The 14,265-nt window shown below is 39.8% G+C and overlaps 1 protein-coding gene across 8 annotated transcripts in view; it reads right to left on the minus strand.

The window, feature by feature from the left end:
• ANKRD42 (ankyrin repeat domain 42) overlaps positions 1 to 14,265 on the minus strand; it is a 56,162-nt gene that overhangs the window by 19,016 nt on the left and 22,881 nt on the right. For 6 of the 8 annotated variants that reach the window (XM_010853198.1, XM_010853203.1, XM_010853202.1 and 3 more), the window contains 4 exons: positions 11,182 to 11,382; positions 7,198 to 7,323; positions 2,690 to 2,795; positions 42 to 113 (listed from right to left, as the gene is read on the minus strand). In XM_010853198.1, coding sequence (XP_010851500.1) covers positions 42 to 113; positions 2,690 to 2,795; positions 7,198 to 7,323; positions 11,182 to 11,382 — 505 coding nt within the window. The remainder of the gene's footprint in view (positions 1 to 41; positions 114 to 2,689; positions 2,796 to 7,197; positions 7,324 to 11,181; positions 11,383 to 14,265) is intronic. The other 2 variants (XM_010853200.1, XM_010853199.1) reach the window with 2 other exon arrangements.

The raw sequence follows: 14,265 nt of genomic DNA on the forward strand, positions 1-14,265 counted from the left end.
CCCATATGCAAAAAAAAAAAAAAAAGAACTTAGATGCATACCTCATACCATATACAAAAATTAATTCAACATGGATCACAGACATCAGTGTAAAACCTAAAACTGCACAATGTCTAAAAGAAAACAAAAGAAGAAATTTCTGTGACCTGGTGTTAAATCAAAGATTTCTTAGATATGATACCAAAAGCGTAACCCATAAAAGAGCAAATTGATAAAAAAAATTTTTTTTGTTCTTGGGACTTCCCTGGTGGTCAGTGGCTAAGACCCCACACTCCCAATGCAGGGGCCCAAGTTCCATCCCTGGTCAGAGAACTAGATCCCACATGTCGCAACCAAGAGTCCACATGCCATAACTAAAGATTCTGCATGCCTGCAACTAAAAGATCCCATATGCTGCAACTATTTTTTTTTAAATACATGCTACATGCTACAACAAAAACTGAAGATCCTGCAAGCCACAACTAAGATCCAGCACAGTCATATAAATTAGGAAATATTTTCTAAAAATTATTCTTGCTCTTCATTATTAAGAGGATGAAAAAACAAACCACAACTGAGAGAAAATCTTCACAAAACAAAAATCTGAGGAAGAATTAGTATCCAGAATATAGAAAAAGCTCTTAAAACTCAACAATAAAAACAACACTACCCAAGTTTTAATACTAGACAAAAGATCTGAACAGTCACTTTGCCAAAGGAAAACAAATGACAAATATGAATATGAAAAGATGCATCAAATCATTTTCCATTAGGAAAAAACAAAAGCCACAATAAGATACCAGTACACACCTACTGTAATTACAAAAATAAAAATATCTGGCAATATTAAATACTGGCAAGACAAGGGGTAACAGAAACTCTCGTCCACTGCTTGTGAAATGCAAACTGGTGTGGTCACTTTGGAAGGCACTGTGACAGTTTGTTAAAAAGATAAACACACCCTTAGCATCTGACTTTCCTGGTGCCTCAGACGGTAAAGCGTCTTGCTGACAACGCGGGAGACCTGGGTTCGATCCCTGGGTCAGGAAGATACTCTGGAGAAGGCAATGGCAACCCACTCCAATACTCTTGCCTGGAAAATCCCATGGACGGAGGAGCCTGGTAGGCTACCATCCATGGGGTCACACAGAGTCAGACACGACTGAAGTGACGTAGCAGCAGTAGCAGCAGCAGTCCTACTCCTAAGTTATTATCCAAGTGAATTGAATACTTGCGTTCACACAAAAATCTGTATGTAAATACATATAGCAGCTGTATTCATAATCACCAAAAATAGATACAAATAAGACGTCCTTCAACAGGTTAGGGGATAATCAAACTCTGGAATACTATGGAATTCCACAGCCAATGGAATTCAACAACTGCAACAAGAAAAGAGATGAACCACTACACATGAACGAACTTCAAAATAATTATGCTCAGTGAAAAAAGCCACATACATAAGAGTATGAGTATATACTGTATGTTTCCATTTATATAAAATTCTAGCAAATGCAAACTAATCACTAGTGACAGAAAGCAAATTCATGTTTGCTTGGGGATGCAGCAGTGGAAAGCAGTGGACGAGAGAGAGATTACAAAGGTGCACAAGATTTTGTGGGGGGTGAAGGATAAGTTCACTATCTTGATTGTGATTATGACCTCACAGGTATATACATGTATCAGAATTCATCAGTTTGTACTGTACAAATATGTGTGCTTTATTGATAAATCTATTTTTAAAAATAAAGACAAAAGTTAGCCTGAGTTGATAATGATGCTGCTGCTGCTGCTAAGTCGCTTCAGTCGTGTCCGACTCTGTGCGACCCCATAATGGCAGCCCACCAGGCTCCCCTGTCCCTGGGATTCTCCAGGCAAGAACACTGGAGTGGGTTGCCATTTCCTTCTCCAATGCATGAAAGTGAAAACTGAAAGTGAAGTCACTCAGACAATGCAGGAGACCCAGGTTCAATCCCTGGGTAGGGAAGATCCTATATATAACATGTACTGATAATGTAACTATAATTAATAAAAGTTACATTTGCACATTTATCTCTCCACAAGACCATAAGGTTGTTGAGAGCAAGGACTAAGTTTTTTCATCTTAGTAATTCTAACGCTAACCACAGCACCTGGAACATGGTTAAGCTGAATGAAAAACAATCAAATGAACAAATGGATAAACTAAGTATTCCTTGAGGACCTGATTTGAAATGAGCTCCAAGTGAGCAATAATGGGTGTTACACTTAATTCAAATACAAATATTAAAATTTGTTTCAAAATCCATGCAGCTCCTTTTGATTCCTCCTTTCTATCACACAGCATTTCTCAACAGGTACCAGCATTTGGGTGGGACAATTCTTCACTGTACACCACTGTTCTGAGCACTATAGAATGTCTGGCATTCTGGACTGACCTCATGAAACATCAGTGATGGTCTCCATCATTGTGACAACACCCCTCCACACACATTTCCAAATTCACCACCCCACGAAAAAAGGGGACGATACTATCTCCCAACTGAAAAGTACTGCTTTAGAGAGAAGAGCCGATACGCTGTCAAACATCAGTTCAGCTTGAAAATTATCATGCCATCAGCATTTGACTGAGTCCTATAATTTCAGAAATCTTCAGAGATAGAATTCTGAGTACAGGAGAATAAATGCAAAATTTTAAAAACAAAGACAGAAGCAAAACAGATAGAGATACCTCTTAGCCACATCACTGGGTTTCTCCCTCGCTTTGTTGGTAATGTTATTGTCTGCTCCCATTTTAATTAGCCATTGCAAACACTCTATATGGCCTTGCCCAGCAGCTGTAAAAAACACACAAAACAAAATGCACACACACACAGAAAATCAGTAAACAATTTTCTAAAACTTTGGACAGTACCACTAGAGAATACTTTTGTAAATACTAATCCTTACAATAATCAACAAAAGTAGGTGGCCAGATGTTATCTTCTCTATTTCATTTATTCATTCATTAGACACATATTTAATCAAATGTTTGCTATGCTCAGCCCTTATGTAGGAACTTTACATACAGATACAAAAAACCTCAAGTTCACAGAGGATATTTATTTAACATCACACAGCCAATAAGTAATGGACTTGAAACTATATGCTTTGTGCTAACCCTTATCCAGTGCTCATCGACTGTACTCACAGCTCCTGACCAATTCTGTATCAGGCCAAATGTGAGTATAATCTGTGTGAATGTGAAAGACTGAAAAATCCTGTCATCTTGTATAAATAGTTTATACCTCTGACCTTCACAACTCAGAATTTACAGGCTCCTCAATGATTACCTAAACTGTTCATTACCTTTCCTTAAAACACATGCACTCAATATTAATTTTCACCTCCACAACTCAGCTTGTATGCTTTCGTACCTGGTGCCCATCACCCAATTATATGCTCATCTAACTTCTCCCCTCCTCCTCAGTCCATCTCAAGACTCAGGGAAACTGTGCGGGGGCGGGGGGGTGGAGTTCAATAATCTAAAAAGATCTGAGTTTAGATTCACTGAACAACAGACTGGAGGACAGGACAGAACTTAGAAAGTGGCTGGCATACAGAAATAACAGACGTCTACAGAGTTGATGAATAAATGATGAAGAAAATGAATGAAATCTCAGCTCTGCTCTTACTAGTTGTGCAACCTCAGTCAAGAAACCTGAGGGGGGTGGTACAAATGGGAAATTTGGAATTATCAGATAGACTACTATATATAAAACAAATAAATAATAAGGACCTACTGTATGGCATAGGGAACTATATCTTGTAATAATCTACAAAGGAAAAGAATCTGAAAAAGAATATGTACATATATGTAAATATAATCACCTTGTTATATATCTGAAACATTGTAAATCAACTAAACTTCAATTTTTTTAATGAACATTAAAAAACAAATCTGATCCCTCTGGACCTCAATTTCCTTGATGTCATATTTATAAGAATAATACACTACTGCTTCATAAAACTACAATAAGGATTAAATACGATGACAGTTTTACACCTTGCTTAGTGTTTGCTGCTGCTGCTAAGTCACGTCAGTCGTGTCCGACTCTGTGCAACCCCATAGACGGCAGCCCACCAGGCTCCCCTGTCCCTGGGATTCTCCAGGCAAGAACGCTGGAGTGGGTTGCCATTTCCTTCTCCAATGCATGAAAGTGAAAAGGTGAAAGTGAAGTTGCTCAGTCGTGTCCGACTCTTATCGACCCCATGGACTGCAGCCCACCAGGCTCCTCTGTCCATGGGATTTTCCAGGCAAGGGTACTGGAGTGGGGTGCCATTGCCTTCTCCATGCTTAGTGTTTGCTAACATATTATATCTATATTCCCGTGACACTTCTGTAATTTAACCCCAAGAAACTTCTGTTCCTTAACGTCTACTCCTGAATTGCTATTCCATGTATTTTAACAGCCAAATACTTTTTGCCACTGATTACATCCTGACTTATACAAATCTCTAGGTGTTCACAGTATAAGCATGTAGCTCCTTAGTAGTAAGGTCTAAATCTCATACTATCTTCACGGTGCAGGCATGTGGTTGGTGCTGAATACATACATGTGTGCTCAGTTGCTCAGCTGTGTCTCTTTGTGACCCTATATGGGACTCCATAAATGTTTATCTTTTAAGTGAATGAATGGATGAAGATGACTACTTTGGAGAACTCTGCCTTGTTGTCTTAACTTTCCAACTGTTTAACCCTTTAGGTCAATGATGTGTAGCTCTGCATACATATTTGAATTATGTGCTGTGTGTGTGCTCATTCATGTCTGACTCTTTGTGATCCCGTGGACTATAGCCCACCAGGCTCCTCTGTCCATTCTCCAGGCAAGAATACTGGAGTGGGTTGCCATTCCTTCTGCAGGGGATCTTCCCGACCCAGGGATTGAACTAGCATCTCCAGCATCTCCTGCACTGGCAGGTGGATTCTTTTACCACTGAGCCACCTGGGAAGCCCTGCTGAATATATACATGCCTCTGTAAAATGAGTCAAAGAAGAGGAACTTTTGGTATGACTCTGATGCTTTAAAAGTCAATCTACCTCCAATATTGGCAACAGTGAGGAAAGGACACAAAGCCAGACCCAGTGACATGGCAATGCCCTCACTGCAGCATGCAGCCAGCTTACAGAGGCCTGTAAGGCTCTTGTCCTCCCCTTCTCTGCTTAACTCATCACCAAAATTCAGTGCTGGCTCCTCAAGAGACGGGCATTTCTCTCAGCAAATCTAAAACCAGCTAACAAAGAATACTGCAGGGGACTTCCCTGATGGTCCACTGGCTAAGGCTCCACACTCCCAACGCAGAGGGCCTAGGGTTCAATCCCTGGTGAGGGAACCAGGTCCCACATGCTGCAACCAAGGATTTCTCATGCTATAACTAAAGACCTCATGCATGGCAACTAAGACCTGGCACAGCCAAAAAAATAAATAAATATATATTTTAAAAAGAGAACACTATGGGATTTCCCAGACCTCAAGATGCCCATCTTTGTTATAATGCTACAACAATGACACCCCACATAAACATTAGCAATAGAAACCAGTTTTATATATATAGGATATGATATGGAACTTTGCTCCAGGGTACCACATTTTAAAAAATACTCTATGAACATTTTGAATCTCCTCCCCATTCACAAACATTCAGTGGAGATAGGTGCAATGAAATTCTCCAAGTCTAGGGTAGAACGTTTACCGAAGTGAGGACCTTTCTATGTGAGGAGAAACCCCTTTTTCATGTTCCTCTTCCTCCTGCTCCACTGACCCTCTCTCTGCTAAAATATGGTGCTTAGATTCTATACTTGAGACGCAATATGACTTAGATGAACTTTAATGATTAAGCTAACAACAGAACCAACAGAAACATAATCTGCGACTGGGACTCCCAGGAGTAATGTATGAAATAAAGTCCAATTTAAACACAAGACTATATTAATAAGCCTACTTTTTACACTAAGACTTTTAAAAGAATTATATGCCACTGATTATAAAGAAACTTATGACATATCACAAATGAAACAGAATGGAAATTCACATGCAGTAGGTTAAAGATTTGGTTTTTGATTTTATAAATAAAAGTAAGATTGTCAAGAATAAATCCTACAGTATATATTCCCACCACTGAGCTGACAATTTAACAGTCTGATTAAAAAACAAACATAAGGAGATTAAGATTCTAGAATTTCATAGAGGGAAGGAGAACACAAAGAAAAGTGGCAGATATTTTGAAAGTGTGTTCAAATCTAATGTTCATTGATATTTCTATGGCAGTAAAAACATTTTTGCAGGGTACAAGAAAGAAGAAAATTCTACTCAACCTTATTAAAAATATATATATTTATTTATTCGGCTGCATCAAGTCTTAGCTGCCACACGTGGGATCTTAAATTGTGTCATGTAGGATCCTTTGTTGTGGGCTGTGGGCTCACTGCACCAAGGCATGTGGGATCTTAGTTCCCTAAACAGAGAGCGAACCCACATCCCCTGCACTGCAAAGGCAGATTTTTTAACAAAGGGACCACCAGAGAAGTCCCCTGCTCAATCTTTTTTTCTAGAGAGATGGTTTCTGTTTCAATAAATTAATCAGTCATTTTTAGTCCAAAGAAATGATAGTCCTCAGAAACTTCTCTGGTAGTGAATATGACACTGCTATGTAGCTAACATGACAGTGTCACATGAGAATTTCTTGTGAATTACCCTCAAATGTAATAATGTGTAAATGTCTGACATAAAAGAAATTATCACACTTGAGTTGAAAATTAAGTACCCTGTGTCCCATATAAGGTAGACTGATACCTCTCAGCATATCAGGAAAAATTTTACATTTTCATGTGCTTCCAATGAATAATTATTTTAACAGGCAAGTAACTCAACAGCTGCTGCTGCTGCTAAGTCACTTCAGTCGTGTCTGACTCTGTGTGACCCCATGGACAGCAGCCCACCAGGCTCCCCTGTCCCTGGGATTCTCCAGGCAAGAACACTGGAGTGGGTTGCCATTTCCTTCTCCAATGCATGAAAGTGAAAAGTGAAAGGGAAGTCGCTCAGTCATGTCTGACTCTTAGCGACCCCATGGACTGCAGCCTACCAGGCTCCTCCATCCATGGGAATTTCCAGGCAAGAGTACTGGAATGGGGTGCCACTGCCTTCTCCAAAGTAACTCAACAGAAACTGTGTCAAAACTGAAGCAGGAATCATAACTTACCTTTATGCATAAGAGTTGATCCATTATTATCACGTTCATTAATATTAATTACTCCATCTTCTATTAATTTCTTAAGCATTTCCAAATCACCCTTAAAGGCAGCCACATGACCTGGAAATGCTAAAGCTATGAATAAAAAAATTTAGTATTTCAGTAAACACAGGAATTCATTCTTTTTCCCTGCCTTAATCAGTCACATATTTCAGGTTTCAATATCATGAGAATGTTATATTAGAATTAGTTTAGTTGATGCAATGAAAAGTAATAAGATTATTATTATGTGCCTTTCCACCCCTTGGGATATCAAAAGGACTATACTGTACCAGAACTATTCCTGTCATCTCCCCTGTTTCTCTCAGGCCACCACAAAATACAAGGAGATGGTCATTTTCAACCTTTTGCATAAAGATATACTTGGTCTCGGGAGAAGGCAATAGCACCCCACTCCAGTACTCTTGCCTGGAAAATCCCATGGACAGGGGAGCCTGGTAGGCTGCAGTCCATGGGATCGCTGAGAGTTGGACACGACTGAGCAACTTCACTTTCACTTGTCACTTTCATGCACTGGAGAAGGAAATGGCAACCCACTCCAGTGTTCTTGCCTGGAGAATCCCAGGGACAGGGGAGCCTGGTGGGCTGCCATCTATGGGGTCACACAGAGTCGGACAGGACTAAAGCGACTTTGCAGCAGCAGCATACTTGGTCTCAAGTTCTCCATTTGCACAGACCACTCCGTTTATAAGGAAGTGATGAAAACAAAAGAAACTGGAAGCAGATAAAGTATATATGTGTGTGTATACATCTACAGGTGTGCATGCAACTGACCTGGCACCTAGCACATAGCAAATACTTAATAAAATGTTTTTAATGATAACCATTGCACACACTGGACCCTTACTGAATGTCAAGCTTGGCAGTAAGCACTTATAAGGACTGCCTCATTTTGCCCTCTTAACAACCTGCAACAGCTATTCTCAATTTTATGTATGGAAAGAAAACAACCTAGAATACTCAAAGATTATTTTTAAATGTACAAAGTTGAAAATATAGTAGCTGATTACCAGTCTTACTATAAAACTATAGTAATCAAAACTTTGTAGTATTGGTAAATAAATGGAATATCAATAAGACAGAATGCACAAACAAAATATGGGCCATCCACACAATGGAATACTACTAAGCAATAAAAAGTAATGAACTACTAATATACATAATACAAATGAATCTCAACAGACTTCCATTAGAAAACCCAAACTAATCTATAGTGACAGAAAACAAATCAGTGGTTGTGTAGGCCAGGGTGAAAGAAGGGATGAGAGGGTATGAAAAAATATTTGAGGTAATGAAAGTGCTTTGCATCTTGATTGTGATAGTGGTTTGATGATATATAGTAAAACTCAAACTGCATACTTTAAATATAGTTTATTGTACATAAATCATATTTTAATAAAGTTGTTTTTTAAAAAAAAGGACATCATTTGTGAAAAAACAAGTCACAGTGTGAGAAAAAATATATCAGATAAAATTAATAAAAGATAGGTATCAGAACTATATAAAAGAACTCAAGTAATTTAGAAAAGGACAAACAACAATTCTACAGGCAATTCATAGAAAAGTAAACTAGAACAGCCAGTAACTTTATGAAACAATGTTCAACCTTATTAGTAATCAAAAAATGCAAATTAAAACACAAGTTAAACCTCTTCATACCCAACTAAGTGGCAAAAATTTTTAAGTCTGACAATACTGAATATTGTTCGCCTAAATTCTCACCAAACATTGCTGATGAGAGTGTAAATTACTACAACCACTTTGATGAAGAATGCAGCATTTATACCTATTTATACTGAAGATGGGCGTATCCCACCAAACAAAGCCTAAAGTAGAATTTCCCAAGTGTTTACCAAGGCAGAGCTCTCAACTCTCAGTCTTCAGAGTAGACAGGCAGTACACCTCAAGAAGTCTCACCCACTGGCACCAGTGTGCCACCCAAGTATCATCTTCAGTGTAGGCTATGTGTGCAAAAGGTAGGGAGGCACTTCCCTAAAGAATATCTTGCACATGCACACAAGGACACTTTTAAGAATATTCATCACCACATGGATTGTAACACTGAAAACTGTAAACAATCTAAATATCAAACTGGAGAATGGAATAATTATGTTTTTATTAAATGCCATACTACACAAAAACTAAAAAGAATAAACTAGAATACATCTATCTGTCTAATAAGCCTCAAAAAATCATCAGATCAGATCAGTCGCTCAGTCGCGTCCGACTCTTTGCGACCCCATGAATCACAGCACGCCAGGCCTCCCTGTCCATCACCAACTCCCGGAGTTCACCCAGACTCACGTCCATCGAGTCAGTGATGCCATCCAGCCATCTCATCCTCTGTCGTCCCCTTCTCCTCTTGCCCTCAATCCCTCCCAGCGTCAGGGTCTTTTCAAATGAGTCAGCTCTTCACATGAGGTGGCCAAAGTACTGGAGTCTCAGCTTTAGCATCATTCCTTCCAAAGAAATCCCAGGGCTGATCTCCTTCAGAATGGACTGGTTGGATCTCCTTGCAGTCCAAGGGACTCTCAAGAGTCTTCTCCAACACCACAGTTCAAAAGCATCCATTCTTCGGCGCTCAGCCTTCTTCACAGTCCAACTCTCACATCCATACATGACCACAGGAAAAACCATAGCCTTGACTAGATGAACCTTTGTTAGCAAAGTAACGTCTCTGCTTTTGAATATGCTATCTAGGTTGCTCTTAACTTCCCTTCCAAAAAATCATAACATTTGGCAAAAAAAAGTCAGAGAAGAATACATACTGTTTTATGCCATTTTTATAAAGTTTTAAAAGAAGTTTCAGGGACTTCCCTGGTGGTGGTTAAGAATCCACCTGCCAATCCCGGGGACATAGGTTCATCCCTGGTCCAGGAAGATCGCACATGCTGTGGAGCAAGCCCGTGCGTCACAACTGCTGAGGCTGTGCTCTAGAGCCTTTGAACCGCAACTACTGAGCCATCATGCTGCAACTACGCACGCCCGTGCACCCAGAGCCCAGTGCCCTGCAACAGAAGAAGCCCTTGCGCTGCACTGAAGAGTGGCCCCAGCTCGTCACAATTAGAAAAAGCCTGCGCACAGCAACAAAGATCCAGAGCGGCCAAAAATCAATCAATCAATCAATGTTAAAAAAAAAAGTTTCAAAGACTACTAGTTGTCCACTAAAACCTCCTTCCTTTCATAGCAACAAGAGTTGTAGCAGAGCTGAGGGTTCTCAGCTGGTTACTGAATTCTCCAGGCTTCCCCACGGCTGAGTGTGGCCATGTGACTGACTAACCTCTTGCCAACAGGAGGTTAAAAAAAGTGATGACTGCAAATTAGACTTTGAAAATCCTAGCTTATACTTTGTTCTCTCCCCACCTCCTGCTGGATTAGCAACACCTAGAGAGAGAGCTGGTTAGGATGACAACAGGTCTCTGATTGACTACACAGAACAAGATTCACTCTCCAACTGAAGCTATCCCATAAAAGAAATAAACTTCTATATCATTTAAGCTATTGAATTTTAGGATTTCTCATTAGTTACAACAGTTTAGTTCCCTACTCTAAAAATTCACAAAATGATACTGCATATTTTTGTGAGTACATATATACTAAATATAAAACCACAGAATGGAATTATAAATCTAAAACAATGGTTACCTCTGAGGATGGAGAAAAGGGAATGAATGGTACTGAAACAGAAAACTTCAAGTATATCTAACCTAATATTTTATTCTTAAATCTAGTGGTATAAAGGATGTTCATTATGTTAATCTCTCTCTATATATATATCTGCTTAAAATATTTCATACAAAGAAGAGAATCTGGATGAATTGTGTGAACAATGATATGCAATATATTTTTATATAATATTTGCCTTATAACTCCTTTCCTTTTCTTCTCTATTCTGCTTTTTAAATGCTAAAACACTTCAAATTTATTACTTACTTTCTTGATCTGTTGGATCATTTCCTTCATACTCAGACCCCCGGATAAACTGTAAAATGTTCTGCTTGAAGAACCTCTGGGCCAGGTCCAATACATTTTCTCCATTATCATTGAAGGCTTTCAAACCTTGGGAAGCACTGCTCATTCTACTGAGTAGGAATTTAAAACAGTGAAGGTGGCCTTCCATGGCTGCTAAGTGAACTAGAGGTGAGAGGGAAAATAACAATTTAATTTTAGATTGACAATAAAATAACTTGAAAAAAGAAATAACATATTAATTCTAGTTCTCCTAGGGAGATGACTATCCTTACTCTAAATAACGGGGCTTCCCAGGTGGCACAGTGATAAAGAATCCATCTACCACCTTCCCTGGGTTGGGAAGATCCCCCAGAGAAGGGCATGGCAACCCACTCCAGTATTCTTGCCTCAAGAATTTCATGGACAGAGGAGCCTGGTGGGCTACAGTCCATGAGGTTGCAAAGAGTCAGACACCTGAGCATGCACACACACACACTCTTATATAACAGAGATGTACTCTGGATGCAAGGATGAAAGTGAAAGTGAAGTTGCTCAGTCATGTCCGACTCTTTGTGACCCCATGGACTGTAGCCTAACAGGCTCCTCTGTCCATGGGATTTTCCAGGCAATAGTACTCAAGTGGATTGCCATTTCCTTCTCCAGGGGATCTTCCCCACCCAGGGATCAAACCCGGGTCTCCCGCATTGTAGACAGATGCTTTACCGTCTGAGCCACCAGGGAAATCAAGGATCACAGACCGTTTTTCCAGCATACTTATCCTTAGGTAGCCTCCAAGTCAGGCCACAGCAGTAGGCTAAATGGTTGAACAGTTACACTTACTGTGAACTAGAAAAGCTAAATAAAGGTCACCAAAGCGCAGATCTGAAAAAATTTTCATGGAAAGCGAAATCCAAACTGTGCAGCTTATATGAGAAAAAAACCTTTCTATATATTATTATCAGTCATGTCCGACTCTTTGCGACCCCATGGACTGCAGCACACCAGGCCTCCTTGTCCATCACCAGCTCCCGGAGTTTACTCAAACTCACGTCCGTTTGAGTCAGTGATGCCATCCAACCATCTTATCCTCTGTCATCCCTTTCTCCCACCACCAGGGAAGTCCTCTATGTAATATAGGTGATAGGTGGGTTATCTCAATATTTTGGAAAAAAGTGGAAGAAATAAACCAAAATAGTCATTATGCAAATAGGGGTAATGTTATTTTTATCACTATGCATTTTGTCATTTTCTATAAATATTACTTTTATTATAAATAAGAAAACTGGATCAAAACTGCAATCTATTCACACAAACTATCTCACCCATTCCTTCTCTTAAATTCTTGAAAACAATAGGAAAGATATTTCTTAAAGTCGTAACGACAAGAAAAACAGACAAGAATACTGTGAACAGACAAAAAATGTTAAGGGGGCAGGGGTGCTTCCCTGGTGGTCCAGTGGTTAAGAACCTGCCTTGCAATGCAGGGGACACAAGTTTTGATCCCTGGTCTAGAAAGATCCCACATGTCTCCAGGCAACTAAGCCCACCCAGCCTACAGGCCCTGCTCTACAACAGTAAGAAGCCCACGCACTGCAATGAAGACTCAGCGCCACGAAAATAAACTGAAACTAAATAAATTTTTAAAAATGTTTAATGTTAAGGAATCCCTGAAAGAAAATATAATGAATTAGACTGGAGAGCCATACCCCAAAATCTGCAAAAATAAAGGAGTGGTTCTGGAGTACTACAAGCTTAGAGGCAATAATTACAAAGAACAGGAGAGCCTTTACACCTCTTGAGAAGTGACCATTGGGAAACAGTCCAATTCATGTATAAATCTTGGCTCTGGACAAATAGGGCAGTGCCCAAGTGACCAGAAAAACTCAGGAGAATCAATTAAGTAACAATATCCGAAAGACACTTCATTGGCACGTGCCACTGTACACTTTCTCAGCTGAACTTTCCATTAGAAAACTCCCCCTGAAAGTTCAGATTCCTCTAACTACTTATTCGTTGTATACACTGAAATGTATTATAGGAATTTCTAACTTTACAGGTCAAAAACTGAACTCCTTACCCTTTTTTACATACATACACAACTCTCCCCATCTCAGTTACTAGAAATGCTCTTCTTTCTGTGAAGGTCAGGCCAAAACCCTGAGTCCTATTTCTGTCACTCCCCACATCTTATCAATCAGCAAATCTTACTGGCTCTATCTTTAAAAGATACACAAACCCCAATCACTTCTCACTATCTTTGCTGCCCTCTACTCTGGCTAAGAAATTGCAGCCTAAATTATAGCATCAAGCTCCTAAATGCTCATGCCCACACCCTCATTACAATCTAGTATTATGAACATAATAGCCAAAAATGATGCTCTTAAACAGATCACCTTTATGTAAAAATCCTTCAGTGGCTCCTGTTACCTCTCAACCTCATCATCTATTACTAACCTCCTCACTTCTGTTTGAACTATACTGACTTGGTGTTACTACTCACTGTTACACAAATATACCCAGGCACGACGCTGCCTCAAGAGCTTTACACTTGCTCAAGTTCTTCCTAAAATGTTTCTCCTCCAGGATATCAAGACCTGTTCTCTCAACTCCAAGTCTTCACTCAACTGTCAACTCTTCATGCAGGCTTCTCTCACCACCCTATTTTAACTTGATCCCTGTAACACTGTACTTCCCTTTGCAATTGAACCTAAACACATCCTTATTTAATATATGTTTTGTTCATTCAGTTCAGTTCAGTCACTCAGTCGTGTCCGACTCTTTGAGACCCCATGAATCGCAGCATGCCAGGCCTCCCTGTCCATCACAAACTCCCGGAGTTCACCCAAACCCATGTCCATTGAGTTGGTGATGCCATCCAACCATCTTATCCTCTGTCGTCCCCTTCTCCTCCTTCCCTCAATCTTTCTCAGCATCAGGGTCTTTTCAAATGAGTCAGCTCTTCACATGAGGTAGCCAAAGTACTGGAGTTTCAGCTTCAGCATCAGCCCTTCCAATGAACACCCAGGACTGATTTCCTTTAGGATGGACTGGTTGGGTCTCCTTGCA

The sequence above is a fragment of the Bison bison genome, unplaced genomic scaffold (assembly GCF_000754665.1).
Source record: "Bison bison bison isolate TAMUID 2011002044 unplaced genomic scaffold, Bison_UMD1.0 scf7180017864324, whole genome shotgun sequence".
Lineage (NCBI taxonomy): Eukaryota > Metazoa > Chordata > Mammalia > Artiodactyla > Bovidae > Bison > Bison bison.